Source organism: Gaeumannomyces tritici (assembly GCF_000145635.1).
Source record: "Gaeumannomyces tritici R3-111a-1 unplaced genomic scaffold supercont2.3, whole genome shotgun sequence".
In the NCBI taxonomy this organism is placed as follows: Eukaryota; Fungi; Ascomycota; class Sordariomycetes; order Magnaporthales; family Magnaporthaceae; genus Gaeumannomyces; species Gaeumannomyces tritici.
In genome coordinates this window covers 2,620,970-2,640,632 of record NW_008804547.1, presented here as the reverse complement: position 1 = coordinate 2,640,632, position 19,663 = coordinate 2,620,970, and the positions used below count along the sequence as shown (strand labels likewise).

At 59.0% G+C, this 19,663-nt stretch overlaps 9 protein-coding genes and 1 non-coding gene across 10 annotated transcripts; 5 read left to right on the top strand and 5 right to left on the bottom strand.

The window, feature by feature from the left end:
- Window positions 1-20: 20 nt before the first annotated feature.
- GGTG_06003 (hypothetical protein) lies at window positions 21-2,313 on the top strand (the record flags this gene model as incomplete). Its single annotated transcript, XM_009223815.1, has 2 exons — window positions 21-949; window positions 1,053-2,313. 2 exons carry the CDS (start codon window positions 21-23, stop codon window positions 2,311-2,313), a joined length of 2,190 nt encoding a protein of 729 aa, XP_009222079.1.
- A 608-nt stretch (window positions 2,314-2,921) lies between these two features.
- On the bottom strand, window positions 2,922-4,440 carry GGTG_06002 (hypothetical protein; the record flags this gene model as incomplete). The annotated part of the gene is made up of 5 exons (XM_009223814.1): window positions 2,922-3,087; window positions 3,160-3,247; window positions 3,345-3,528; window positions 3,614-3,933; window positions 4,033-4,440. The coding sequence occupies 5 exons, from the start codon at window positions 4,438-4,440 to the stop codon at window positions 3,044-3,046; spliced, it is 1,044 nt and encodes a 347-aa protein (XP_009222078.1). The 3' UTR covers window positions 2,922-3,043.
- Window positions 4,441-6,549: 2,109 nt separating this feature from the next.
- GGTG_06001 (hypothetical protein) lies at window positions 6,550-6,994 on the top strand (the record flags this gene model as incomplete). Its single annotated transcript, XM_009223813.1, has 2 exons — window positions 6,550-6,655; window positions 6,751-6,994. The coding sequence occupies 2 exons, from the start codon at window positions 6,550-6,552 to the stop codon at window positions 6,939-6,941; spliced, it is 297 nt and encodes a 98-aa protein (XP_009222077.1). The 3' UTR covers window positions 6,942-6,994.
- Window positions 6,995-7,848: 854 nt separating this feature from the next.
- On the top strand, window positions 7,849-8,237 carry GGTG_06000 (hypothetical protein; the record flags this gene model as incomplete). The annotated part of the gene is made up of 1 exon (XM_009223812.1): window positions 7,849-8,237. The coding sequence occupies one exon, from the start codon at window positions 7,849-7,851 to the stop codon at window positions 8,119-8,121; it is 273 nt and encodes a 90-aa protein (XP_009222076.1). The 3' UTR covers window positions 8,122-8,237.
- A 938-nt stretch (window positions 8,238-9,175) lies between these two features.
- On the bottom strand, window positions 9,176-9,683 carry GGTG_05999 (hypothetical protein; the record flags this gene model as incomplete). The annotated part of the gene is made up of 2 exons (XM_009223811.1): window positions 9,176-9,584; window positions 9,661-9,683. 2 exons carry the CDS (start codon window positions 9,681-9,683, stop codon window positions 9,176-9,178), a joined length of 432 nt encoding a protein of 143 aa, XP_009222075.1.
- Window positions 9,684-10,005: 322 nt separating this feature from the next.
- Window positions 10,006-11,530, top strand: GGTG_05998 (benzoate 4-monooxygenase cytochrome P450; the record flags this gene model as incomplete). The annotated part of the gene is made up of 2 exons (XM_009223810.1): window positions 10,006-10,782; window positions 10,883-11,530. The coding sequence occupies 2 exons, from the start codon at window positions 10,006-10,008 to the stop codon at window positions 11,528-11,530; spliced, it is 1,425 nt and encodes a 474-aa protein (XP_009222074.1).
- Window positions 11,531-11,837: 307 nt separating this feature from the next.
- GGTG_05997 (hypothetical protein) lies at window positions 11,838-13,903 on the bottom strand. The gene is made up of 3 exons (XM_009223809.1): window positions 12,529-13,903; window positions 12,266-12,414; window positions 11,838-12,184 (listed from the first exon to the last, which is right to left on the bottom strand). Exons 1-3 carry the CDS (start codon window positions 12,774-12,776, stop codon window positions 12,111-12,113), a joined length of 471 nt encoding a protein of 156 aa, XP_009222073.1. The 5' UTR covers window positions 12,777-13,903; the 3' UTR covers window positions 11,838-12,110.
- GGTG_05996 (hypothetical protein) lies at window positions 13,832-14,832 on the bottom strand. The gene is made up of 2 exons (XM_009223808.1): window positions 14,434-14,832; window positions 13,832-14,355 (listed from the first exon to the last, which is right to left on the bottom strand). Exons 1-2 carry the CDS (start codon window positions 14,702-14,704, stop codon window positions 14,270-14,272), a joined length of 357 nt encoding a protein of 118 aa, XP_009222072.1. The 5' UTR covers window positions 14,705-14,832; the 3' UTR covers window positions 13,832-14,269.
- Window positions 14,833-14,958: 126 nt separating this feature from the next.
- GGTG_20124 lies at window positions 14,959-15,032 on the top strand. The gene has a single exon. It is a non-coding gene; the product is annotated as a tRNA-Val (tRNA).
- A 293-nt stretch (window positions 15,033-15,325) lies between these two features.
- On the bottom strand, window positions 15,326-18,626 carry GGTG_05995 (late embryogenesis abundant protein; the record flags this gene model as incomplete). The annotated part of the gene is made up of 4 exons (XM_009223807.1): window positions 15,326-15,515; window positions 15,592-15,990; window positions 16,075-18,319; window positions 18,586-18,626. 4 exons carry the CDS (start codon window positions 18,624-18,626, stop codon window positions 15,357-15,359), a joined length of 2,844 nt encoding a protein of 947 aa, XP_009222071.1. The 3' UTR covers window positions 15,326-15,356.
- Window positions 18,627-19,663: the final 1,037 nt, after the last annotated feature.

Genomic DNA, 19,663 nt, shown 5'->3' with positions numbered 1-19,663 from the left:
ATACTACTACCCGCAACACAATGGCTCCCTCGGCCCTCCTGAGCTTCTTCGGCTTCGGCATGATACCGAGCAGGAAACGCGACAAAGGCGGCACCAAGTCTCACCCTTCGTCGAACTCGACTGCTCTTACTCCCAGCAAAAGACTACCAAAGCCTCCTGGCGCCTCGGCCCCGGTTCCTACCTCTCGCGCAGCACCTCCGGCATCACCACCACAGCCGCAATGGCAGCCTCAGTACGACGGGGCAAACTACCAGTTCCGGCCGGCAGGCTACCTGCCAGGACCCAACGGATGGATGCCACCACCGGCATCCTACCCTTACGAAGGCGGCCAGGCTGCGCCGCCGATAATAATGCACCAACATTACTACATCTCACCGGCGGCGCCGCCACCAATGCCGCCACCGAAAGGCCCTGTCAACTACGGCGGCGGCGGTTCATCCACTGCCGATTCCATGTTCAACATGGCCAACGATGCGCTCCCATCATCGCTGCAGGTGGCACCGCCTCCGCGATACGACGACTGCTTGCCGGCATGGCACGACTACGGCACACAGCTGCTCAACCAAAGCGCCGCAATCTGCGACCAGCTCCAGTCCAGGCTCAACGACGTGCTAACTTCAATCGACCTGGAGCACTACAAGGGCAACGAGAGGGAGCTGTTCACGCTACCCTCGGCGCAGTCGCCCGGCATCGGGCCCTCGCGCCCGGGTCAGCCTGTGGGACTTCTCCCTGCCGCGAGCGCCTCTGCTCCGTCGTCGCCCAGGCCTTCTTCGGCTCCCACGCGATCCTCTTCCAGGAGGTCTACCACTAAGAAGAGCCACCATCGCAAGGAGCACTCCAAGTGCCAGAGCACCGCTCTGACAGCCAACGTGGCGTCGAGCGACTACTTCGCCAAGGTCGATCTTTACGCTAACTCCAAGCTGCCGATGAACCTCCCGCCCCTCAAACTGTACGTCGCAGGCCTTCTCATGCAAGCAGAGGGAATCACCACCCAAAGAAGCCTGCAAGTAGGGGACGATTGACCAAACTAACCTCGATGTTATCTGGTGTAGCTACATCCCGACATGGCCCATCTTATGTCTCGCGGCGCAGTACTCGGAGCGAGTGTATGACAACCCTCGCGGTGCCGAGCGCGACACGCACGTGGACTCGGACTGGCGGACGGGCGCCAAGGCCATGACCATCAAGTCGGTGCCAATGGACCACATGAACACCATCGTGTTCGCGATCCGCGGCACCGCCACTTTTATGGACTGGACCGTCAATCTCAACACGGCCCCAGCCTCGCCCAAGGGCTTCCTCGACGACCCGGGCAACTTCTGCCACGCGGGGTTCCTCAGCGTCGCCCGCAGTATGGTGGCGCCCGTCGCCGCCCGCCTGCGCCGCCTGCTCGAGGAGGACCCGGGCCGGAGCAGCTATAGCCTCCTACTAACGGGCCACTCGGCCGGCGGCGCCGTCGCCGCCCTGCTGTACAGCCACATGATGGGGTCCGGCCGTAACGGGTCGTCCTCGGAGCTGTCGCAGATGGCCGGCTGCTTCCGGCGCATCCACTGCGTCACCTTTGGCGCGCCCCCGGTGTCCCTCATGCCGCTGGTGGCGCCCGAGCCCGCCATAGACGACGGCAACGGCGGCAGCAGCAGCAGCAGCAGCGCCGCCACTAGCGGCGGTGGCAACGGGAGGAAGAGCCTGTTCCTCAGCTTCATCAACGAGGGCGACCCGGTCGCGCGGGCTGACAAGGCCTACGTCAAGAGCCTTCTCGAGCTGTTCGCAGCACCCGCGCCCCCGTCGTCGTCTCCAATGTCGAGGGATGGAGGCGGCAGCAGCAGCGGCAGCAGCAGCGGTAGCAGCAGCGGCAGGTCGCACAGGCCGGGTAAGAAGTCGTCGTCGTCGTCCGTCTCGGGCTCCTCGTCGCACTCGAAGAGGTCCTCGTCCGGGGGCGGCGGCGGCGTCAGCGGCAGCAGCAGCAGCAGCAGCGGCGGCGGTGGCGCCGGCGGTAGCAGCCGGTCGTCCCGCTCCTCCTCCTCCTCCTACCCCCCCTCCTCGGCCTCGTCGGGCACCGTCTGGCACGTGCCGCCGACGACGCTCAGCAACGCCGGGCGAGTCGTGGTGCTGCGGTCGGGCGACCCCAAGTCGCGCCTCAAGGGCCGTAAGACGGTCGAGGAGCGCCTCAACGAAGGCGTCGTCGCCCAGGTCACGACCGACGACCAGCTGCGCGGCATCATCTGGGGCGACCCCGTCGCGCACCTCATGCGCCTCTACGCCGGCCGCATCGAGGTCCTGGCCGTCGGCGCCGTCACCGCCAAGGGCTACTGAAAACCCGACCATTCGCGCAAGCGCGAGTGTCTCTTTCTCCTTTTCTTCTTTCTCTGTCTACTTTCGTCTTTCTTATCTGCTGCTGGATCCCGCCTTGTCCTTGTTTGGGCAACGGCTATCAGCATTCATGACTTTTTTTTTTTTTTTTCATTTTTTTTTTTTCACGTTTATGATTTTTTTCTTCCGTCCTCTTCCATCCAATGAGGGGCGTCTCGGGGCTGTTGACGGAGTTTCTGTCACGCGGTTCACTATGGTCACGTTTTACGGTTAACGTTATGTTTGATGACTCTCCTATCACTCTTATGATACCTTGGCCTTTTGCCATTTCTTTCTCACGAATGTCACGAAAACGCCTTCACGGCCGTCCCCTTTGTCTATAAGGCTCATGACGACTTTTTCAAAAAAAAAAATCACCTCCCAAGGGGGGCTTGTTGCAGGGATCTCGAGTAATTAATATTTGGCCGCCGACCGAACCTGATGCTGGTGAATGTCTGTGCAAAATCTGGCGTCGACTTTAGTGATGCTACTTGGTGATGATGCCTCCCGTTGGACGAAACATTTGTACCCTACTGCAATCTTGTCATGCTACGGGCTCAACAACCGTGTGTGCTTGAAATGGATTACAACAGTCTCATTCTATGTTACCAATACCTTCCTAGCCCTGATATCTTCCCCAACGGCGAAACAACGGCGGCGGCGGTGGCGGCGGCGAATAAACCTCCCATCGCCGTCATGCCTTGATGGCCCTCGCCCCCAAGGGCAGAGCCTGGAGCCCTATCGGTTGCACGCAACGTAGTCGTCAGCGGGCGGAATGCAAGATGCGACAGTGCAAGAGCGCGAACTTACATCCGTTGACGTCCTCTGGGGCCTGCTGCTTGATCTTGCAGGCGTTGTACTCGGCCGGCTGGGCGGCGGTGAGGCCAGCCTTGGGGCACTGTCGACGTCGAGGGGCAAGTTGGTCAGCACTTCTATTAAAAAAAAAAAAAGGAAAAAAAAAGGATTTGGAGCATCAACCACGAGAGAGCACGTACCGCCTGGTTCAGATTGCACTTGTTGTCCATGGCCAGCTGCAGCGACTGGTCCTTCCAGCCAAAGACGTAGTCGCCGTGCGCCGCGGAGCCGCCGAGGTCCATGCTGTAGACGAAGGGATTGCCGCTGGCGGGCCAGTCGTTGCGGTTGGAGAAGGTTGTGACGTTCCACATCAGCTCGTACATGCTAGAGTGCCCCATGGCGCGTGTGGTTAGTAGGCCGCTCCCACGAAGGTGAGGGGCCAATCATCCCCCCCTCTCCCTGTACTCACATGACGGGCAGCTTGACCGGGTGCGTGGACGGGCAGGCGCCGCCGCCGCCGGCTCCGTTGCCCTGGCCGTAGGCGACGTGGGCCTTGTGGTCGGGCGAGTCGAGGTTCTTGCCGTCCCAGCACCAGGGGAAGATGATGGTCTGGCGGATCATCTTGCAGCGCGGGTCCTGCGGGATGCCGACCGTGTCCTGGCCCGTGCAGGGCGCGCCGCCGACAAAGGTGTTCTCGTTGGGCGACGTCCAGCACCGGTGGCAGATGTTCTGCTTGCTGACCCGGCTGTCCTGCGTCTGGCCCGCGTCGCCGGCTAGCATGCGGAATCCCTGCGTGTGAGGAGGAGGAGGAGGAGGAAGTGTCAGCGGGGCCGTCATTGGCGGCCTGTGGCTTTGGGGAGGGAGCCCCCTTGAAACCATGACTCTCACCTTCTTGAATGCCGTCACCTTCCCGCTGGGGATGTAATAGACGTCCAGCCCGCCGTCGTTGAGCAGCCGGCCCTGCGGCCCGCCGTTGCCGACCTGGGGCACGCGCTGGTAGCTGCCGTTGCGGTGCTGGAAGAACATGACGGCGGTCCAGTAGTTTGACAGGTCCTCCCGGAAGCTGCACGACGTGCATTTGGACTTCTTGGGCAGGTCGTGGTTGTCGTCCATGGTGATGTTGAAGCTGTTGCCCCCGACGATCTGGTGCAGGTGCGGCGTGTAGCGCATGCCCGGGTTGACCAGCGGGTCCACGCGGTCGACCACCAGCTGCGAGCACGCGAACCGGAGCATCTGCTGCCCGGCGGCCTGTTGCGCGAGCAGTGCCGCGGCGGCGGCGGCGAGCGTCCACTGCATTATGGCGTCTGCGTCGTGTGTCAAGCTCGAGAGGATTCAAAGAAGGGTTTCGGCTTCAAGAGTGCTGCTGCTGATGAGGACAGAAAAAAAAGAGAATCCAAAGAAAGCTAGCTGCCAGCACTTTCCAAGCCGCCGACCTCCTCTTCCGATCCTTTTAAATCATGCCCGTAGCCGCGCGAGCTGCCATGGATCAAGAATAGCAGCCGACCTGCACAGGCAGGACGCGTCGGGAACTGCCGACCTTGAAAAACGAGGCCAACAAGTCCCGCTGTGCATCCCATGCACTATCGCACTATGGGGTTTTCATATGGTTAAAGTAGGGGGTGTATGGCCAGGGGGTCTCGGACTTGGTTATTGGCCAGGCCCGGGGCACCGGGTGGCGACAATTGCCGTCGTCTGGCAGTGCCGGTTGATCGCCTGCTTCTCCGCATGCTTTTCGTGGTAATTGCAGGCCCCGGGCACTCCTTGGCTTTATAAGTATCAACTTACATCTCCAGTGAGCCTGGCTGCCTCCCCGCCGTCCCAGGGGATCTGTGTTTGCCGGACAGAACGATGCCGTCGCCCGGTGCCCTCGAGTAGAGCACCTGCGGGCTCGAGTTACTTGCAGAGTTATATCTAGAAGCATCCGCGCTAGGCCTTGAAGCATTTGTGCAGGGCTTTCCATGACTAGGGCAATTCCGCAAGTATGTCATAATTGATCCAGTGACATCCCGATACTGGAAATCTTCTTTCACGAGACTTCGCCTCCTGGTATCGACACCTCAGGAATGACAATGTCCTCCGCCCCCACAGGTTCAAGCATATTACAATTGGGTTGCAGCGTCGGCTACATGTATCCGGGATGAGACAGGGCCAGCCGTGCCGGGATGGTGAGGTAGGTCACTAGGTATAGAGAGATGGTACCCTTTTCATCTTTTTATTTATGGACCCCCTAAATTGCTTCCCATTGTTCCGGCATGTTGGGTGGCGACTCCAATATGTTTTTGGGTTGCGGTCGTAGAGTCTAGAAATGGAGCCAAAGTTCCGACACAAGCCTCCGGGGTAACACCGAGCATGTGAGCAGAATGACCTGGATAGGGCGTCCATAAGACAAAGATGGGCAATCTGATGTAGGTGATAGGTTCGGAAGCTGCGGGTGGTCGTGTGTGCTGAGAATCGTCGACATCAGAAACGTCTACGCCTTGGCTTCCCGACCAAGGCGACGGTGGCAGAGACGGACATATGGCGACTGCCGAGGTACATATCATGTAGTTACCCGCCACTGAGTGATCTCAATGCCGTTAGGCATGCCAAGCCTAGAATTTGTTGCAAAGTAAGATGGGGGAGAGCACACGCCAATCGTCGCACACGCGCACCTAGCCATCGGTAAGACAAGGCCGCAGAGATAGGGGCTTGGTTTGGCCGTTTCGTTGAACAAAATGCCAGGCCAAGCATTACAGCCATCACATTTGTCCGCCGGCAGGATCTCTTGGTGTCTTTTCGTTGGAAGAATTTGTTGTCCACTTTGGCCAATCAGCGGGCGGTGTGGCTGAAAACCCATTATCGAAGGCCAACCACTCAGGTGCGCTGTTGCCACTCTACCAGTGCCAGCCCAAGTCTTGGCTCCGAAGGCTGGCGTAGAAGGAAGAGGACATTTTCGGGGTCGGAAAACCCGTTGAATTTCCAAGAAAGACGACTGCCCAACCAGCTTGCCTCTCTGGCCAAAAGCCCTACAGCCAGTTCAGCTCCGATTCGGAGACATGACGGCAGCATGAGCCAGCCTCGCCAGCCGCTTCATATCCGAAGGTCATGAGACGGCATTTTCCGTACAGCAGGACAGCACCACGGATGTGCTGGTTGGTCCAAGCTACGAACCAGCCAGGATCTGGGCCAGCGAGAGGAAGAGCATGAGCAGGCGGTGCTCGGTGGTATCGCCGGGCTCGTTGAAGTCGTGGGGGATGGAAATGTATAAAACCCTCCCTCATCGCTGTCTTGGACGAGATGAACAGAGGATATCACCCAGCACAGCTCAACATCCCACCGTCAACACGACTTCTATTCGGACGACTCAACCTCGCACCGATCCTCGCCATCGCCCTCGTCTAGCTATTAAGCTACATCGTCGTCAACATGAAGGCCACGCTCGCCATCAGCATTGCCGCCCTGGCCGTCGGCGTCTATGCAGAGAACTGCAAGACCGGGCTCAACTACTGCGGCTATAACCTGCGCAACAGAGGTTCGTACATCAGAGAGTCCTTGTGAGAAGGCGAAGGCTGGTTCTTCGGGGGCACAGTTGCTGAAACCAAGACACAAAACGTCAAACGAGCACAGGCGGCTACTTTGACATCCTAGACCAGGTCAACTTCATGCTCGGACGCGGCAAGGAGTACGCCCCCAAGTTCGAGCACGCGCTATTCTACTGCGCCGGCGGCCGGAGCGGCGTCATCGAGCATCGCAAGGACTGCGCCAACGGGTGCGCCGACGGCGGCAGCGGCAGGAGCGACTTTTGCGTGCCGTCTTGATCTGGTGTCGACGTCTAGCTACTAGACATCTTGTGTTGATTCGTTGTTCCCGTCCTTTTTTCTTGACGAGATTCATCTTCAGGAGGTTCAGTGGGTGGGGTTGATGGCGGAAATGTGCTGGGTTGGACGTTTTTGGGGATAATTCACGGTAATATGTAACATGCATCCTGATTTCTCCAACCAATCTTTGCATGTGTGATCGGTGAACATGGATGCTTCGCTCGATCGCCTCAGCCAGATTTGGCATCGCTGCGGCGCCCGGATGGGATGGAAGGGGCGGGAGCACCCGCCACGAGGCGGGTGCAACCTGATCCAGAGTTCGGGGTCCGAGAGGGTTGGAGTGAAGCCAGCTTCCATGTAAAAAGGCCAGTCTTCTAAAACGAACAACCATGCCCTGGATTTGCGCACGGGCGCGTCTCCTAATAATGGAATGGCAATTGCCTAAACAAGACGCGGGTGGATAATCCGGGGGTGGCGATTCGCCAGGCACGACTCAACAGACTTCTATTTGCGGATGATTTTGGCCTTGATGAGGCGCTGTCCATGCGACCACCACGCCTTACCTGCAACCGTTGGAACCCTGTAGACCATGGCAGATCACCTGCCTTCAAGGCCTATTCTTATCAAACGTAAAGGACGACATGGTGAAGTAGCCGACGAGCGTGCGATAAAGATAAATATACCAGTAAGCCTCGCCATCATCTGTCTATTATTCCTGCTGTCATCATCATCCACAAGCCTCACTCATCACTACTCCCTAATCTCAACCACTCGGCATCACAACGAACAACAACGACAACAGCCACCTCCTCCGAAAAGCCAGGCTTGAAGCCTCAACCGCGCACACACACACACACACACACACACACACACCCAAAGCAACACCAACACCAACAACACCGCCAAAATGAAGTTCACCACCTCCACCGCCCTCGTCCAGGCCCTCTTCGCCCTCCTCGCGACCCAGGCCGTGGCCGCGCCCACGCCATTTGGTGAGCTGGAGCCCCGCCGCAACGTGCGCCTGGGTCTCCCGGGCGCCCTGGCGCTCAAGATGCCCGGTCGCCGGTCGCCCGAGTTCCAAGACGAGGAGGCCCAGGATGAGGGCGCCGACATCGAGGCCCGGCAGGCGCCGTCGAGGATCACCCCCGGCACGTGCCGCCGCAATATCTGCATCAACTAAGGGGCCCGTCGCCAGCAGCCATCTAGAGTGGTACTCACACTTCACTTCTGACTTCTGATTGGAAAGGCGCCGCTTGGTCGCTTTATCTTGATGTTTGAGCGTTCTTTTTTTCTTCCTCTTTTTGCTTTTCACATTTGGCTTTTTGTTTTCTTCTTGCATTATCAGCGAGCTTTCATTTTATGCATGCTACGTTGGCGTTTTATTTTCTGGTTGTTTTGGCTTCTTTTCATTTTTCTTTTATTTATTTTTATTTTTTGGTGGGCCGTTTGTTTTCCTTTGCTTCTTCCTCGTTTCTTTACATTGTTTGTTTGCGTTTACTTTTCGTTGTTTTTATTTACAAACTGAACCCAGATGTCGATCCTTATCGAACAGAACAACTCCTGGGTGTATCACCCTTTTATATGCCAAAGTGTGTATGCCTAAACCAAGCATTGTGGGGTGAAGTTGCCAATGGTGCTTGCGTTTTCATTCTCTTTTTATCAGACGAAGGTCCTAGTTTATTGGGGCACCTGGCTAGTGCGAGCAGCTTGCCGCCCTTTGAGCTCCGTCGTTCCTGCCGTTCCTGCCGCTCCTAAGGTTCAGCCTTATAACTACGTCACGCTCGTTGTGTCAACATCGGACCTCGGACGCCAAGTTGGTGTAGCGGTTATGAGGATGGGTCGAGTCGACACCGGGACCCTACCTGTACTCCGCTACGTTAGCCGCTTGGGTTCGGGGTTCGAGCCCCGGTAGGGGATATATGTCGGTTTATCCGTCGCGGAGAAAAAAGCCCAAATGGCAATTTTCGTAGCTGTCCACCCCCGAGGCTGGGCAGCAAGCTTTTTGCCTTTTTTTCTTGCTTGTGTGTATTTTTGTTGTTGTTGTTATTCATCTTCTTTTTACCACCATATCCCTTGAACAACACCTTGCGGGGATGCAAGGTCGAAATGCAGAGTCGAGCGGCCTTTGAGAGCAAGGTGGAGCTGGCGGGAGCTCCCTCGCTCTTCTAGCGGGAATTCAGTGTCGAGCAGGCAAAGAGTGCAGCCATTATCCGCCATGGGTGCGAATGACTGTACTAGGTACTAGGTAAGAGAAGTAGTTGCATAATAGCGAATGGTATCGAGGTCTGCGTGAAGGCGTAGTAAGCGGGCCGCAGCTCGAGCGCAGCAGCACCATCACTTTCTCCTCTTTCCAAGATGCTGGCGTCCCATCCGATATTCTTGGCACCACAACGTGTTGCGCGATCGTCCCCCTCGGCTCCGCCCTGGGTTGCTCGACTGTCCTCCCGAGCCCCGTCGGCGGTTGCCGCCGGGGCGGTGGGTGTGGGTTCCTCATGCCGATCGCTTCCCCTCAGATATGAGGAACTTCGTCCCTTCCAAAGGAGGAGCTTCTCATTTAGGATTAACGGGAGCGGCAGCTCGCGCTCCTCGGCCTCCCGGCGATCCACTCGTGGACGGGAGCTCCCCACGAGATGTGCGGCTAAGCTTTAGGGGGGAGGGACGCGAGTTCAATATCTGATCTGTTGTCGTAGCGCCACGCGCACCCAACTGCCCGACCTACTGCCGGCTGTCCAATGGCGGCATTGGCAACGTCTGCATGCCGCCTAGCTAGACCCAAGGACTTGAGAAGCTTGATTCACGGCGACGAAGGGGCCCTTCACCGGCTTCGTCCTCGGTAGGCATGCTTTCACAGGCGGGGTACCTCCTCTTGCTTCTTCATCGCGGCGCCGGCATGGCGAGATAGTAGCCGACGAGTCTGGCCATCGATCAAGTCACATATAATGAAGTCACATAAAGCACGTTGCCTCCCTTCGGCCACAATCCTCCAAGGCAAGGAAGAAGCATCATTCCATAACGACTGCTTTCACAGCCTCAGTGCTGTGTTCTCTTCGAGCAAAATTTGTCCATGATCTTAACCGAGTCGTGGACCCTGCCTAGCCTGGCGGGAGCTGTGCTTTCGCCAGCTTCCGTCGGTTTTTTGGCGGCGGTTTGGCTCGGGTATAAGATCCTTGTGATGCTATACAACATTTCGCCGCTGCACCCGCTGTACCGCTTCCCCGGCCCCAAGCTCGCGGCAGCAACGTGCGCGTACGAAGCCTATTACGACTGGCGGCTGGTGGGCCGCTACAGCAAGGCCGTCAAGCAGATGCACGAGCGCTACGGACCCCTGGTCAGGATCGGCCCGGGCGAGCTGCACTGCTGCGACTCGGCCTTTACCGACGAGATCTACGCGGGCTCGGGGAGGATCAGAGACTGTACTCAACGCTGCAAGTCTCAGTATCCTGGCGGTTTGCTGGCAGGCAGATATGAAGTCAGAGTAATAGCCTCCCTCCGTCCCCTTCTCGCAGATGTTGACGCCGTCGCGCCCGGCAACGCGGCCGTCGCGAGCTTCGCGGCAACCCCGCACGAGCTCCACCGCGCGCGCCGGTCGCCCATGAGCCGCTTCTTCAGCCGCTCGCAGATACTGAAGCTGGAGAGCGAGGTGCTCGACTTTGCGCAGCTGGCGGTCGACAAGATGCTCCGGTCCGCCGGGGGCGAGCCGTTAAATCTCGGCAGCGCGTTTCAGTGCTTCACGGGGCGACATAATCTCCAACCACTGCTTTGGCGAGCCCATGGGATTCGTAGCGCAGGAGGGGTGGGAGCCCAACATTGCAATCTGGACGCAGTCCCATCAGAAGCTCACGTACGTGGTATGTATGCCGCTCCAGGTAAACACAATGACGGAAAGAAAGAATGTACATGTCCATCCCGGCATGGTTTGCTGATGCCGACACGGACCACAGATGAGGCACAAATTCCTGCTACGCAAGGCATCAGAGTACCTACCGATGCTGGCCAAGTACGTAAGCGAAGACACCCGGAACCTGCTGCACCACATGGACGTTGTGATCCCCGGCTACATCCGCGCCGCCGTCGCGGACCCGACCAACAACCGCCTCTTCGCCGAGCTGGCCCGCGGCAAGACGCAGGCGCCCGAGAAGTCCAAGGCCGCGGCGGCGGGCCAGCGCCTCAGCGCCGAGGGGTTCGCCCTCCTGATCGCAGGCACCGAGACCACGGCGGCCACCCTGACCGTCATCTCCTACCACGTGCTGGCCAACCCGCACATCCTGGCGCGCCTGCAGCAGGACCTCGAGGACATGGCGCCCGAGACGCTCAAGTGGGTCGAGCTCGAGAAGCGGCCGTACCTGTGGGCCGTGGTGCACGAGGGCCTGCGCATGATGCCCGGGGTGGCGCCGCGGTCCGCGCGCATCGCCCGCGACGAGGACCTCGTGTACAAGAGCCGCGACGGCGGCGGCGCCGACTGGGTCATCCCACGCGGCACCCCCGTGAGCATGACGCCGTGGATCAACCACTGGGACGAGGACCTGTACCCGGACCCGGACGGCTTCAGGCCGGACCGGTGGCTGCTCGACGACGGCGGGGCGGGGTGAGGTTCAACTACGAGCTGATTGTGGCCGAGACCAAGACTGGCCCCGCGCGGGTCAAGATCGCCATCTCCTAGCTTCGAGGCACATGTGAGATTCAGTGGCTTTCCAGAATTTCACCAATGTGAGCGTGGGCGCGTGGAGAAGTGGTGCTCGGCGGCTCGGGTACTATCTATACAGCACACAAAGGAATATAAGTTGCTTATTTAACCGTGTGAGCTCTGGCTCTGGTGTCGGCCTGTACACCTTACCCCGCGTGCGGCTTTAACACGTACAACACGTGGCTACCTAACTATCTACCTACCTACATAGAAGCCACAAGACATAGCTCTAACCTATTTTGAGAGCTTCGGGGCTTGATATCATTGGTGGCGGAGAGTTCAACTACGAAATCATTCCTCTGGCAGGTTCCCATCACAGCTTATAACCGTAACTTCAAGTTTGCTTAAATATAATTACATGGCATAATTAATTTTTTCGGGCAGCCCCCAGTGCATTCTCGAAAACTCAATTCCGTGGAGGACTCCACGCATGGCATCTTTGCGCATTCAGTTCTGATTATTCGACTTGGCACTTATAACAAATACTAACACCCATGCCACAACATGCCATGCCGTCCATTGCATTGCAATATGCCGTCAATGTTGTCGATTACCGTATCTGGATTGAGGAAGTACCTTCGGTTAGGGCACCACATGAAGCGGGAGGGAGGATGGCAGAAGAGGGAAAGGGATGACCAACTTATGTCCATTACGGCCGCCGGCCAGTTCGATCTCGGAGCCCCAGTTTTGGGATCGCACTGGCAATGCAGAAAGGTCGGGGCACTGGTGGCAAGGCCTCCGGTCTGCGGCTTGTTGCTGCAGTTGAAGCACTCTTGGAAGAATGACGGTCTGGTTCCAACGAACAAATGGCAGCATGGGTTAGTACGCTGCGAGAGGAAATGACGGCGGCCGGCATGCTTCCGCGCTGCCCCCCTCCCCCGGGAATGGAAGACGACGACCTACCCAGACTCTTTAGGGTCAGCTTGCAGGGATCCGTAGCTGTTCTTAATGCATTCGGTCAGGTCCACGCGGGAGCATCGAAGGTCGCCCAGGATGGTCCTGCAGACGGCCGTCGCGTGTCGGCCGTCGACCTTGATGGACCTGGGGTCGCAGCTGCTTCCGAAGTCGTCCATTGGCCGCTGGTCGATGGCGGCGCAGAGGCCGAGGCCCAGCAGGAAGCAAATCGCCCATTTGCATCTCATTTTGGACATGGATGTGGTGAAGTATGTGGTCGACGGTGCACTGTTTCTCGGCCGGGAAGATGGCGGGCGGCCGAGGTTCCTTTTGCTTGGGGCCTAGACACCTGGATGGATGCAGGGGGTGTGTGGATGGCTGTATTGTCCAAGGTCGGCGTTTGTGGTCCAATCCCGTTTGATCGGGCTTTCTGCTCCCTTCAATAAGCGAGTGTACTGTACGACCGCAATGACCACGCTTCCCATATCACTTCCTGGGGGCTTTTGCAGGCTACTAGCGAGAGACGACCGGGGATTTTCGATAGAACCAGAAGGGCAGCGGAAAGGATTGTTCGAAAAAGAGGAAACCATGGGTTCAAAAGGGACCAAGATACAAGTGGACGCGGAGTACGGCAGGAAATGGAAAGGTCGGTCGGCGACAAGGTTGTAGCGACCGGGACACTGGAGCGGCAGCGCCATGGCCGGTGCTGGAAAAGGCTGGTCCGCCCGCCGCGTAATGAGGCGAGCTGCAGATAGCGGCCGTTTACAGAGGCGGCCGTGGCCGCCAAGCATGCGACCAAGGGTTTGCCGACGCAAGTCTTTTCCGACCGATAGCTTGGCGATATGAGGCGGGCACCCCAAGCGGGTCCAGATCAGGAACAAGACCAACAGAGCCGAAAGGGGAACACTGGGGCAGGTGAGGTGAGGCGGGCCAATATGACACTAGTAATGTGGAGGACCACTTCTGTCCCCGTCCTGGTGCTTTTAGCCACCATAGAACATACTGCTTAATATGGGGGAGAGGCCATGGTCGTTTGTCGAGCCACAGTCCGTGGTATGGGTACCAAGAGGCCCTTTTCGTTGCAGGGAGCGGATAAATGCGCAGGTTGCAATGTAGAGTGGCTCCATTTGGGCCTGGTACCACGTATTGTTTGCCGATTGCCACAGAGATTGCTCCGTGGCCAGTCCGTGGGGGCAGTGCTCGACGAGGGGATACCGACTTAGCCGGCTATAGGCGACCAACCATATTGCGGACGTTTCTTTCCACGGCCACGATTTCTCGAGTAGCCGCACCACCAGCATGAGGGAGCACGACCGTAGAACAAACGGAGAGGACAGAGCCTGCACCAAGACGACTCAGGAACAGTGTCAATTAAGCGCGTATCTGCTTGATATAGTCGCCGCGTTCGTGGTATCTCTTCAGTGACATGGCACAATGGTGGTGGCCAATGGATACCGTCATGGCTGCCCATTGCCAGCTGGCGCCGCCCTCGCAAACAGTGCGAGCGTTTCTTCCGCTCGAGGGGTCGCTGCTCCCACCAAGCTCGGGTATATAAGCTGCAGTGTTGTGACGAGCAAGCTCATGACTTCCATTTGGACGGGGTTTTTGAAGCCCAGGCCTGTGTCCGGGAACTGAGCTTGAGCCAGCTTCTTCCAGCTCTCTCTCGACTGGAAAATAAGAGAACAGCCGTCATGACAGACTTTTGTCTGTTTGTCGGCTAAACTCCTCCGCGGATGCACCCTCCAGCGTCTCATGAGATATCGAGCTCCATATCATCGGCTGCTTTTGCGGCCTCGCCCTTGGTAGCGGCGGTGAATGCCTTCTTCTCGGGAATATCTGATCGCACATCGACTAGTTAGCCTCTAGAGGGGCGCCTGGAGAAGCATCACGATATAATTAAGGGGAAAAGCATACCCTTCATCTCCACCTCTCCCTCGGCCTCCATCTTGCGCTTCAGGGCGTGGTTCAGCTTCCGGTCCAGCTTGCGCTGCTTCTTTGCACTGACGGGCGCGCCAGGCCCACTCGTCGGCAGCAGGCCGGGCCTGGCGCCGCGCCTCGTTGCGGCCTTCTCGACGCGCGACAGCTTGCCCTCGGCCGACTTCTTCTGTGCCGTCTTGCGCACCTTGGCGGCGCGGGCCGCCAGCCGGTTCTTGGACGGCTTGTTGGGGTTCTTGACCGAAGGCATCTTGGCGGGGGTCGCGGATTCGAAGTGATAGGTTCGGGATGCGGCTAGGCCTGGGGATGGGCTGGATGGCTGGGCCTTGAGTTGCTGCCGAAATTGTCGTCGCTTCGATCTTCAGCACTGAGGGCTGGAAAGTTGACGCGGATCTTTTCGCGCGGGGTGGGAAACTTTTTAGTGGAGCAACGGAGTATCGTTCCTGCTAGTTACGCAGTCCCCTGCCATATATCCTGCCGAAGGCACCCAAAGGCTCCATGATTGGTTCGATGGTGTAGTTGGTTATCACGTGTGCCTCACACGCACAAGGTCCTGAGTTCGAGCCTCGGTCGAATCAGTCTTTTTGGCTTCCAAAGGACGGCAGGAGGATCGCAATTTTTTTTTTTTGCATCACCTATCACGTCGACGTGTATCAATATTGGTAAATCCTAGTATTTGTTGGTGCGCAAATAATCATATTGCTAAATTACATATAATAAATAGCTGGCAAATAAAGACTTTCAATATATCCTCCCTCGTTTTCGTGTCCATTTCCTGAGCCCACCACCCCGGATTTTTTTTGCCTTTCGTCATTAACGATTAGAATGCTGATAGCACAAATCCCAAAACAAAGCATTACAGCTCGTAAAGCACACACTAAATCCATCAACCAATGGTTGATTTAGCCACCCAGACCGAGAAGGCCACCACTCTTCTTCTTCTGGTTCTTTCCAGTCAATGCATCGGTCAGGGATCCGATTCCGAGCGACTGGAGAATCTGCTTCACGCCCAGGCCACCTAGAAGGCTGTCGACCAGGCCGCCGAGGCCCAGGCCGCTGAGCTGTTGCAAGGAAAACAGTTCACGTTAGCCATCAGACACACTAGTTGGATAATATAAGAAGCGTCCATGCACTTACCAAGCGGCCGACGAGGCCGAGCACGCCGTTGAGCAGCAGGCCGACGCCGGCGAGGATCTGGAAGAGCGGCTCGCTGAGGAGGCCCCAGAGCGGGTTGAGCTCCTTCTTGGCGTGCGGCATGCCCTCGAGGCGCTTCTTGGCGTCGTCGATGCACTTGGACACGGTGCCCGTGAGCTCCTTGAGGATGTCGGCCAGGTGGTACTCCTCGGGCGTGGCGTCGCGCGTGGCCGCCTTGTGCTTGGCGTTGGCCTGGATGCGCCCGTCCGGGTCCAGCCCGCGGATGACGCCGTTGGCCTCCTGCAGGATCTTGCCGCCCTCCTCGATCAGGGGGCGGACCTCGCGCACGAGCTCCTCCTCGTCCAGCTCCTCCTTGGGGGTACGGTCGGCCTTTTCGATCTTCTGTTGTGGGCATTAGTTGCTGTACAAGCAAGAGTGTGGTAATAGGTTTCATGAGGAAGGAAACAAGAGGTGTTGGAGACGTACCCTCGTGATCATATCGCAGATGGGCTTGATCTTGTCGAGCACCTGCGTCAGGGCGATGCTCATGCGCTTGGCCAGCTCCTTGTCCTTCTCGTCGAGCTCGCGCTTGGCCTTGTCCTCGGCCGACTCCTCCTCCTCGGCCGGCTCGGGCGGGATGTCGGCGAGCAACGAGACGTGGCCGACGGTGTTGCCCTTGCCGTCGACGACGTCGCCGTCGGCGTCGATCTCCTTGCCCGAGCACACGCTCAGCTCGCCCGTCGTCAGCTTGCCGACCAGGTTCCCGTCCTGGTCCACCACGTTCCCCTCGCGGTTGACGCGCCGGCCCGCCATGGGGTTGGAGCGCTTCTCGACCTCGGGCTCCTCCCAGCGCTCGGCCGAGCCGAGCACGTTGCCGTTCTTGTCCACCACGTCGCCGTCCTCGTCGACGGCGCGCCCGGCCAGCGCCTTGGCGTCGCCGCGGACCAGGCGGCCCACCACGTCGCCGCCGGGGGTGACGACCTTGGCGTCGCGCGTGACGGTCAGGCCCGACAGCTCGGCGAAGGGGCCCTCCCGCGACCCTTCGCGCTCGCCTTCGGCCACGACCTCGGCGCGGCCCAGCACGTCGCCCGATTCGCTGAGCACGTTGCCCTTCTTGTCGCACATGCGGCCGACCATGCGCTTGGCGTCGCCCTCGACGACGCGCCCGTAGATGGTGCCGCTGCTATCGACCACGTTGCCGGCCTTGTTGACGCGCTTGCCGGCCAGGACGGACCGGTCCGCCTCCGGCTCGGGCTCCTCCTCGGGCACGGGCTCGGGCTCGGGCTCCTCCCAGCGCTCGGCCCGGCCGACCACGTTGCCGGCGCGGTCGAGGATGTCGCCGTCCGGGTCGACCTTGAAGCCGCGCAGCTTTTTGGCGTCGCCCTCGACGACCTTGCCGACGAGCTCGCCCTCGAACGCGACCATGCCCTTGGCGTCGACGACAGCGTCGGGGAAGGCCTCGAACGGGCCCGAGGCCTTGGTCATGGACTCGAGCTCGTCGGCCGGGATGGGCTCGGCCCGCCCCATGACGGCGCCGCTGTCGTTCCAGATGGCGCCCGTTTCGTCGACGCGCTTACCGACCAGGTGCCCAAGCACGCCCTCCCTGATGCGCCCGACCACCTTGCCCTCGCCGTCGACGACGTTGCCGCCCTTGTTGACCTTGCCGCCCTTGAGGATGCTGTAGTCTGCTTGGTCAGTGGCCTCCTCGGCGGTTTCGTCCGCCTTTTCGGCCGAGCCGTCCAGCTTAGCCTCTGCGTCTTGGGCAGTCTCGTCGAGCTTGTCCTTTGCCTCCTCGGCGGCTTCGCCGACTTGGGCCTCCGGCTCGCCCACCTTCTCCTCACCCTGCTTGGACGCGTCGTCGCCCACCGCACCGACGGCAGAGCCGACAGCAGAGCCGACCTTGCTCACGCCCTCCTTGACGGTAGAGCCCGTCATGCCGGCCGCATCGGCGGGCCTCTCCTGCTCTTCGTCGACCTTGGCGGCGTCGGCAGGCTTCTCTTGAGCCTGCTCGACGCCCTCCGCAATCGGCTCTGGCTCGACCTCCTGGAGGTCTGGCTGCGCAGCCTCGTCCGGCTGGACCTTGTCGTCAACCTTGGTGCCGGACTTGCTTGCAGCCTCGTCTTCGGCCTGCCTCTGCTTAGGCTCGGCGTCCTCGCCGCTCTTGATGCCCATCCTGCTCGGCGGTGCGCCGCCGGCCTCGGTCTTCTGGTCGCCGCCCTTGGGGGCCTTGGCGTCGAGGCCGACCGCCGAGGCGGCCCTGCTCTCGTTCTTGCTGTCGACGGCGTCCTCGGGCGACAGCTCCTCCGCGGGCACGTTGAGGCCGTCGGTGGTGTAGTGGTCCCCGTCCAGCGACTCCTCGGGGATGGCTGACTTGTAGTCGCTCTCGGCGATGGACGGGGCCACGCCGGCGCCGTTGGTCATCATGGACTCGGCCGCGTCCTTTCCCTGCCGCTGCTGCTGCTGCTGCTGCTTGCGCTTGGGGTCTGAGTCGCGGAAGTAGTTGTCCTCCCCGTCGGGGTAGGCGCCTACACCTCGGGGCTTCTCCCAGGGCGACCGCGCCGCCGGTGAGTGCGCCGCCTCGGCCATGCTGCTGGAGTCGTCTTGTGGTTCTTCCTTTGTGCTGTCGTGGTGTCGACGGCGGATGTTGCAGAGGTTGCAGCAACACAGGCACTTTACAGTCTTGGCTGCCAGCGCGAGACCTCTGTGGTTCGGAATCTTGGGAAAGCGTATGCTACGATAGGGGCCAATTACAGTGGTTACTTCCTAGGTGGAAGACTGATTGGTTTATTCAAAAGTATCGTCAAGTGTGTTTATACAATAGTGAAGATAGGATTGGTGGTGATTTGATGGTTGACTGGACAGCCCAGTTGATCGTTGTGCCACTGAGATAGCCGCCTTATATCCCCATCCGCATAAGTTGACCGGGACCCTCACGACGGATAAATGTAAGGCAATGGAAGTAGAGTAGTAAACGTCATCAAAGGGTCCAAGAGTTACGTCACGGTAAAGTCTGGTAGGCGGAAGGCTTCACGGGTCATAGGTCGGGTGCTTTTCAGTTGATCTCAAAGGCGCTGGGATACCCTTCCCATCTGCTGCGTCCATGTTCGACTTCCCCGCTCGAGGACTTCTTGTGTGACAGGAGCAATGCCGCCACCTGCACTAGAAGACCTTCTACGTTGGACGTTGGATCCCTTGTAAGTGTATGACTTCATTGCCGATGCCGTTATACGTAGTAGCCATCTGTCTTATGAAGGAGGGGGGTCCACGAGAGAGCTCGTCGTCGCCCACATCGGCTAGCCATGCATCAGCTGCGTTTCTGACGGCATGGTCTCAGTGGCCTCGGACGAGGCGCACCCGGGGGCCCATGTAGTGGGTGTCCAGGAAACCGGTTATTCGAGCAGTTGTGGCTTGTGTGTGATGCGAGCAAAGTGTGGCGAATGACCTCGACGAACGACAATCCTCGGTGGAGAGTCACCCCTCCCCTCCTCGACTTGCCCATCAGCCACTAGGAGGCAGGGATGATTACCGGATGCATGTTGTGTTTCGGATGCAGCTGGCTGCATCCTAGGTAGACGCACGCCCGGGCCGTAGCTCTACTTCAGCCCCCATCAGTCTCTTGTCCGGTTCCTGCGGGCGCCAAGGAGCAGAGCGAGGAGACTGCTCCACGCCTCTGTCAGTTTGAAGGACGCTGGTGATCTACAATGCACTCTGCACCCGCTGCATTGCAGATCTCTTTTTTGCCCGGGCTGGAACACCCTCTTCTCGTCTAGTACATGCAGCAGGCCGCCCAGAGGGAGGTACCTATTACCTCCCTGCCCAGGCCATCATTCACCTGCTCCAACCTGCCTGAGTTGCCAGATAACATCACCGAGAAGCACGCCGAGATTTTATGCTCCCTTCCTCCTCGCCACGTTATGGACAGTAAGAAATACCGTCCCCCGTCCTCTGGATACACGCCCTCGTATCATCTCGCCATCAGCCATGCCTGAAGCCTGCGGTATTATACTGACAGGCCATTCCTTTGCCTCCGTCTGTTATAACCTACCCGCAAGCCCCCTCTCCCTCTCTCTCTCTC

Coding starts and splice junctions, on each gene's coding strand:
- GGTG_05997 (XM_009223809.1), bottom strand. CDS start 12,776: ATGTCCAAAATGAGATGCAAATGGGCGATTTGCTTCCTGCTGGGCCTC. Junction 12,415..12,528: donor GCTGACCCTAAAGAGTCTGG/GTAGGTCGTCGT, acceptor CGTTGGAACCAG/ACCGTCATTCTTCCAAGAGT. Junction 12,185..12,265: donor GGCGGCCGTAATGGACATAA/GTTGGTCATCCC, acceptor TCCTCAATCCAG/ATACGGTAATCGACAACATT.
- GGTG_05996 (XM_009223808.1), bottom strand. CDS start 14,704: ATGCCTTCGGTCAAGAACCCCAACAAGCCGTCCAAGAACCGGCTGGCG. Junction 14,356..14,433: donor GGGAGAGGTGGAGATGAAGG/GTATGCTTTTCC, acceptor ATGTGCGATCAG/ATATTCCCGAGAAGAAGGCA.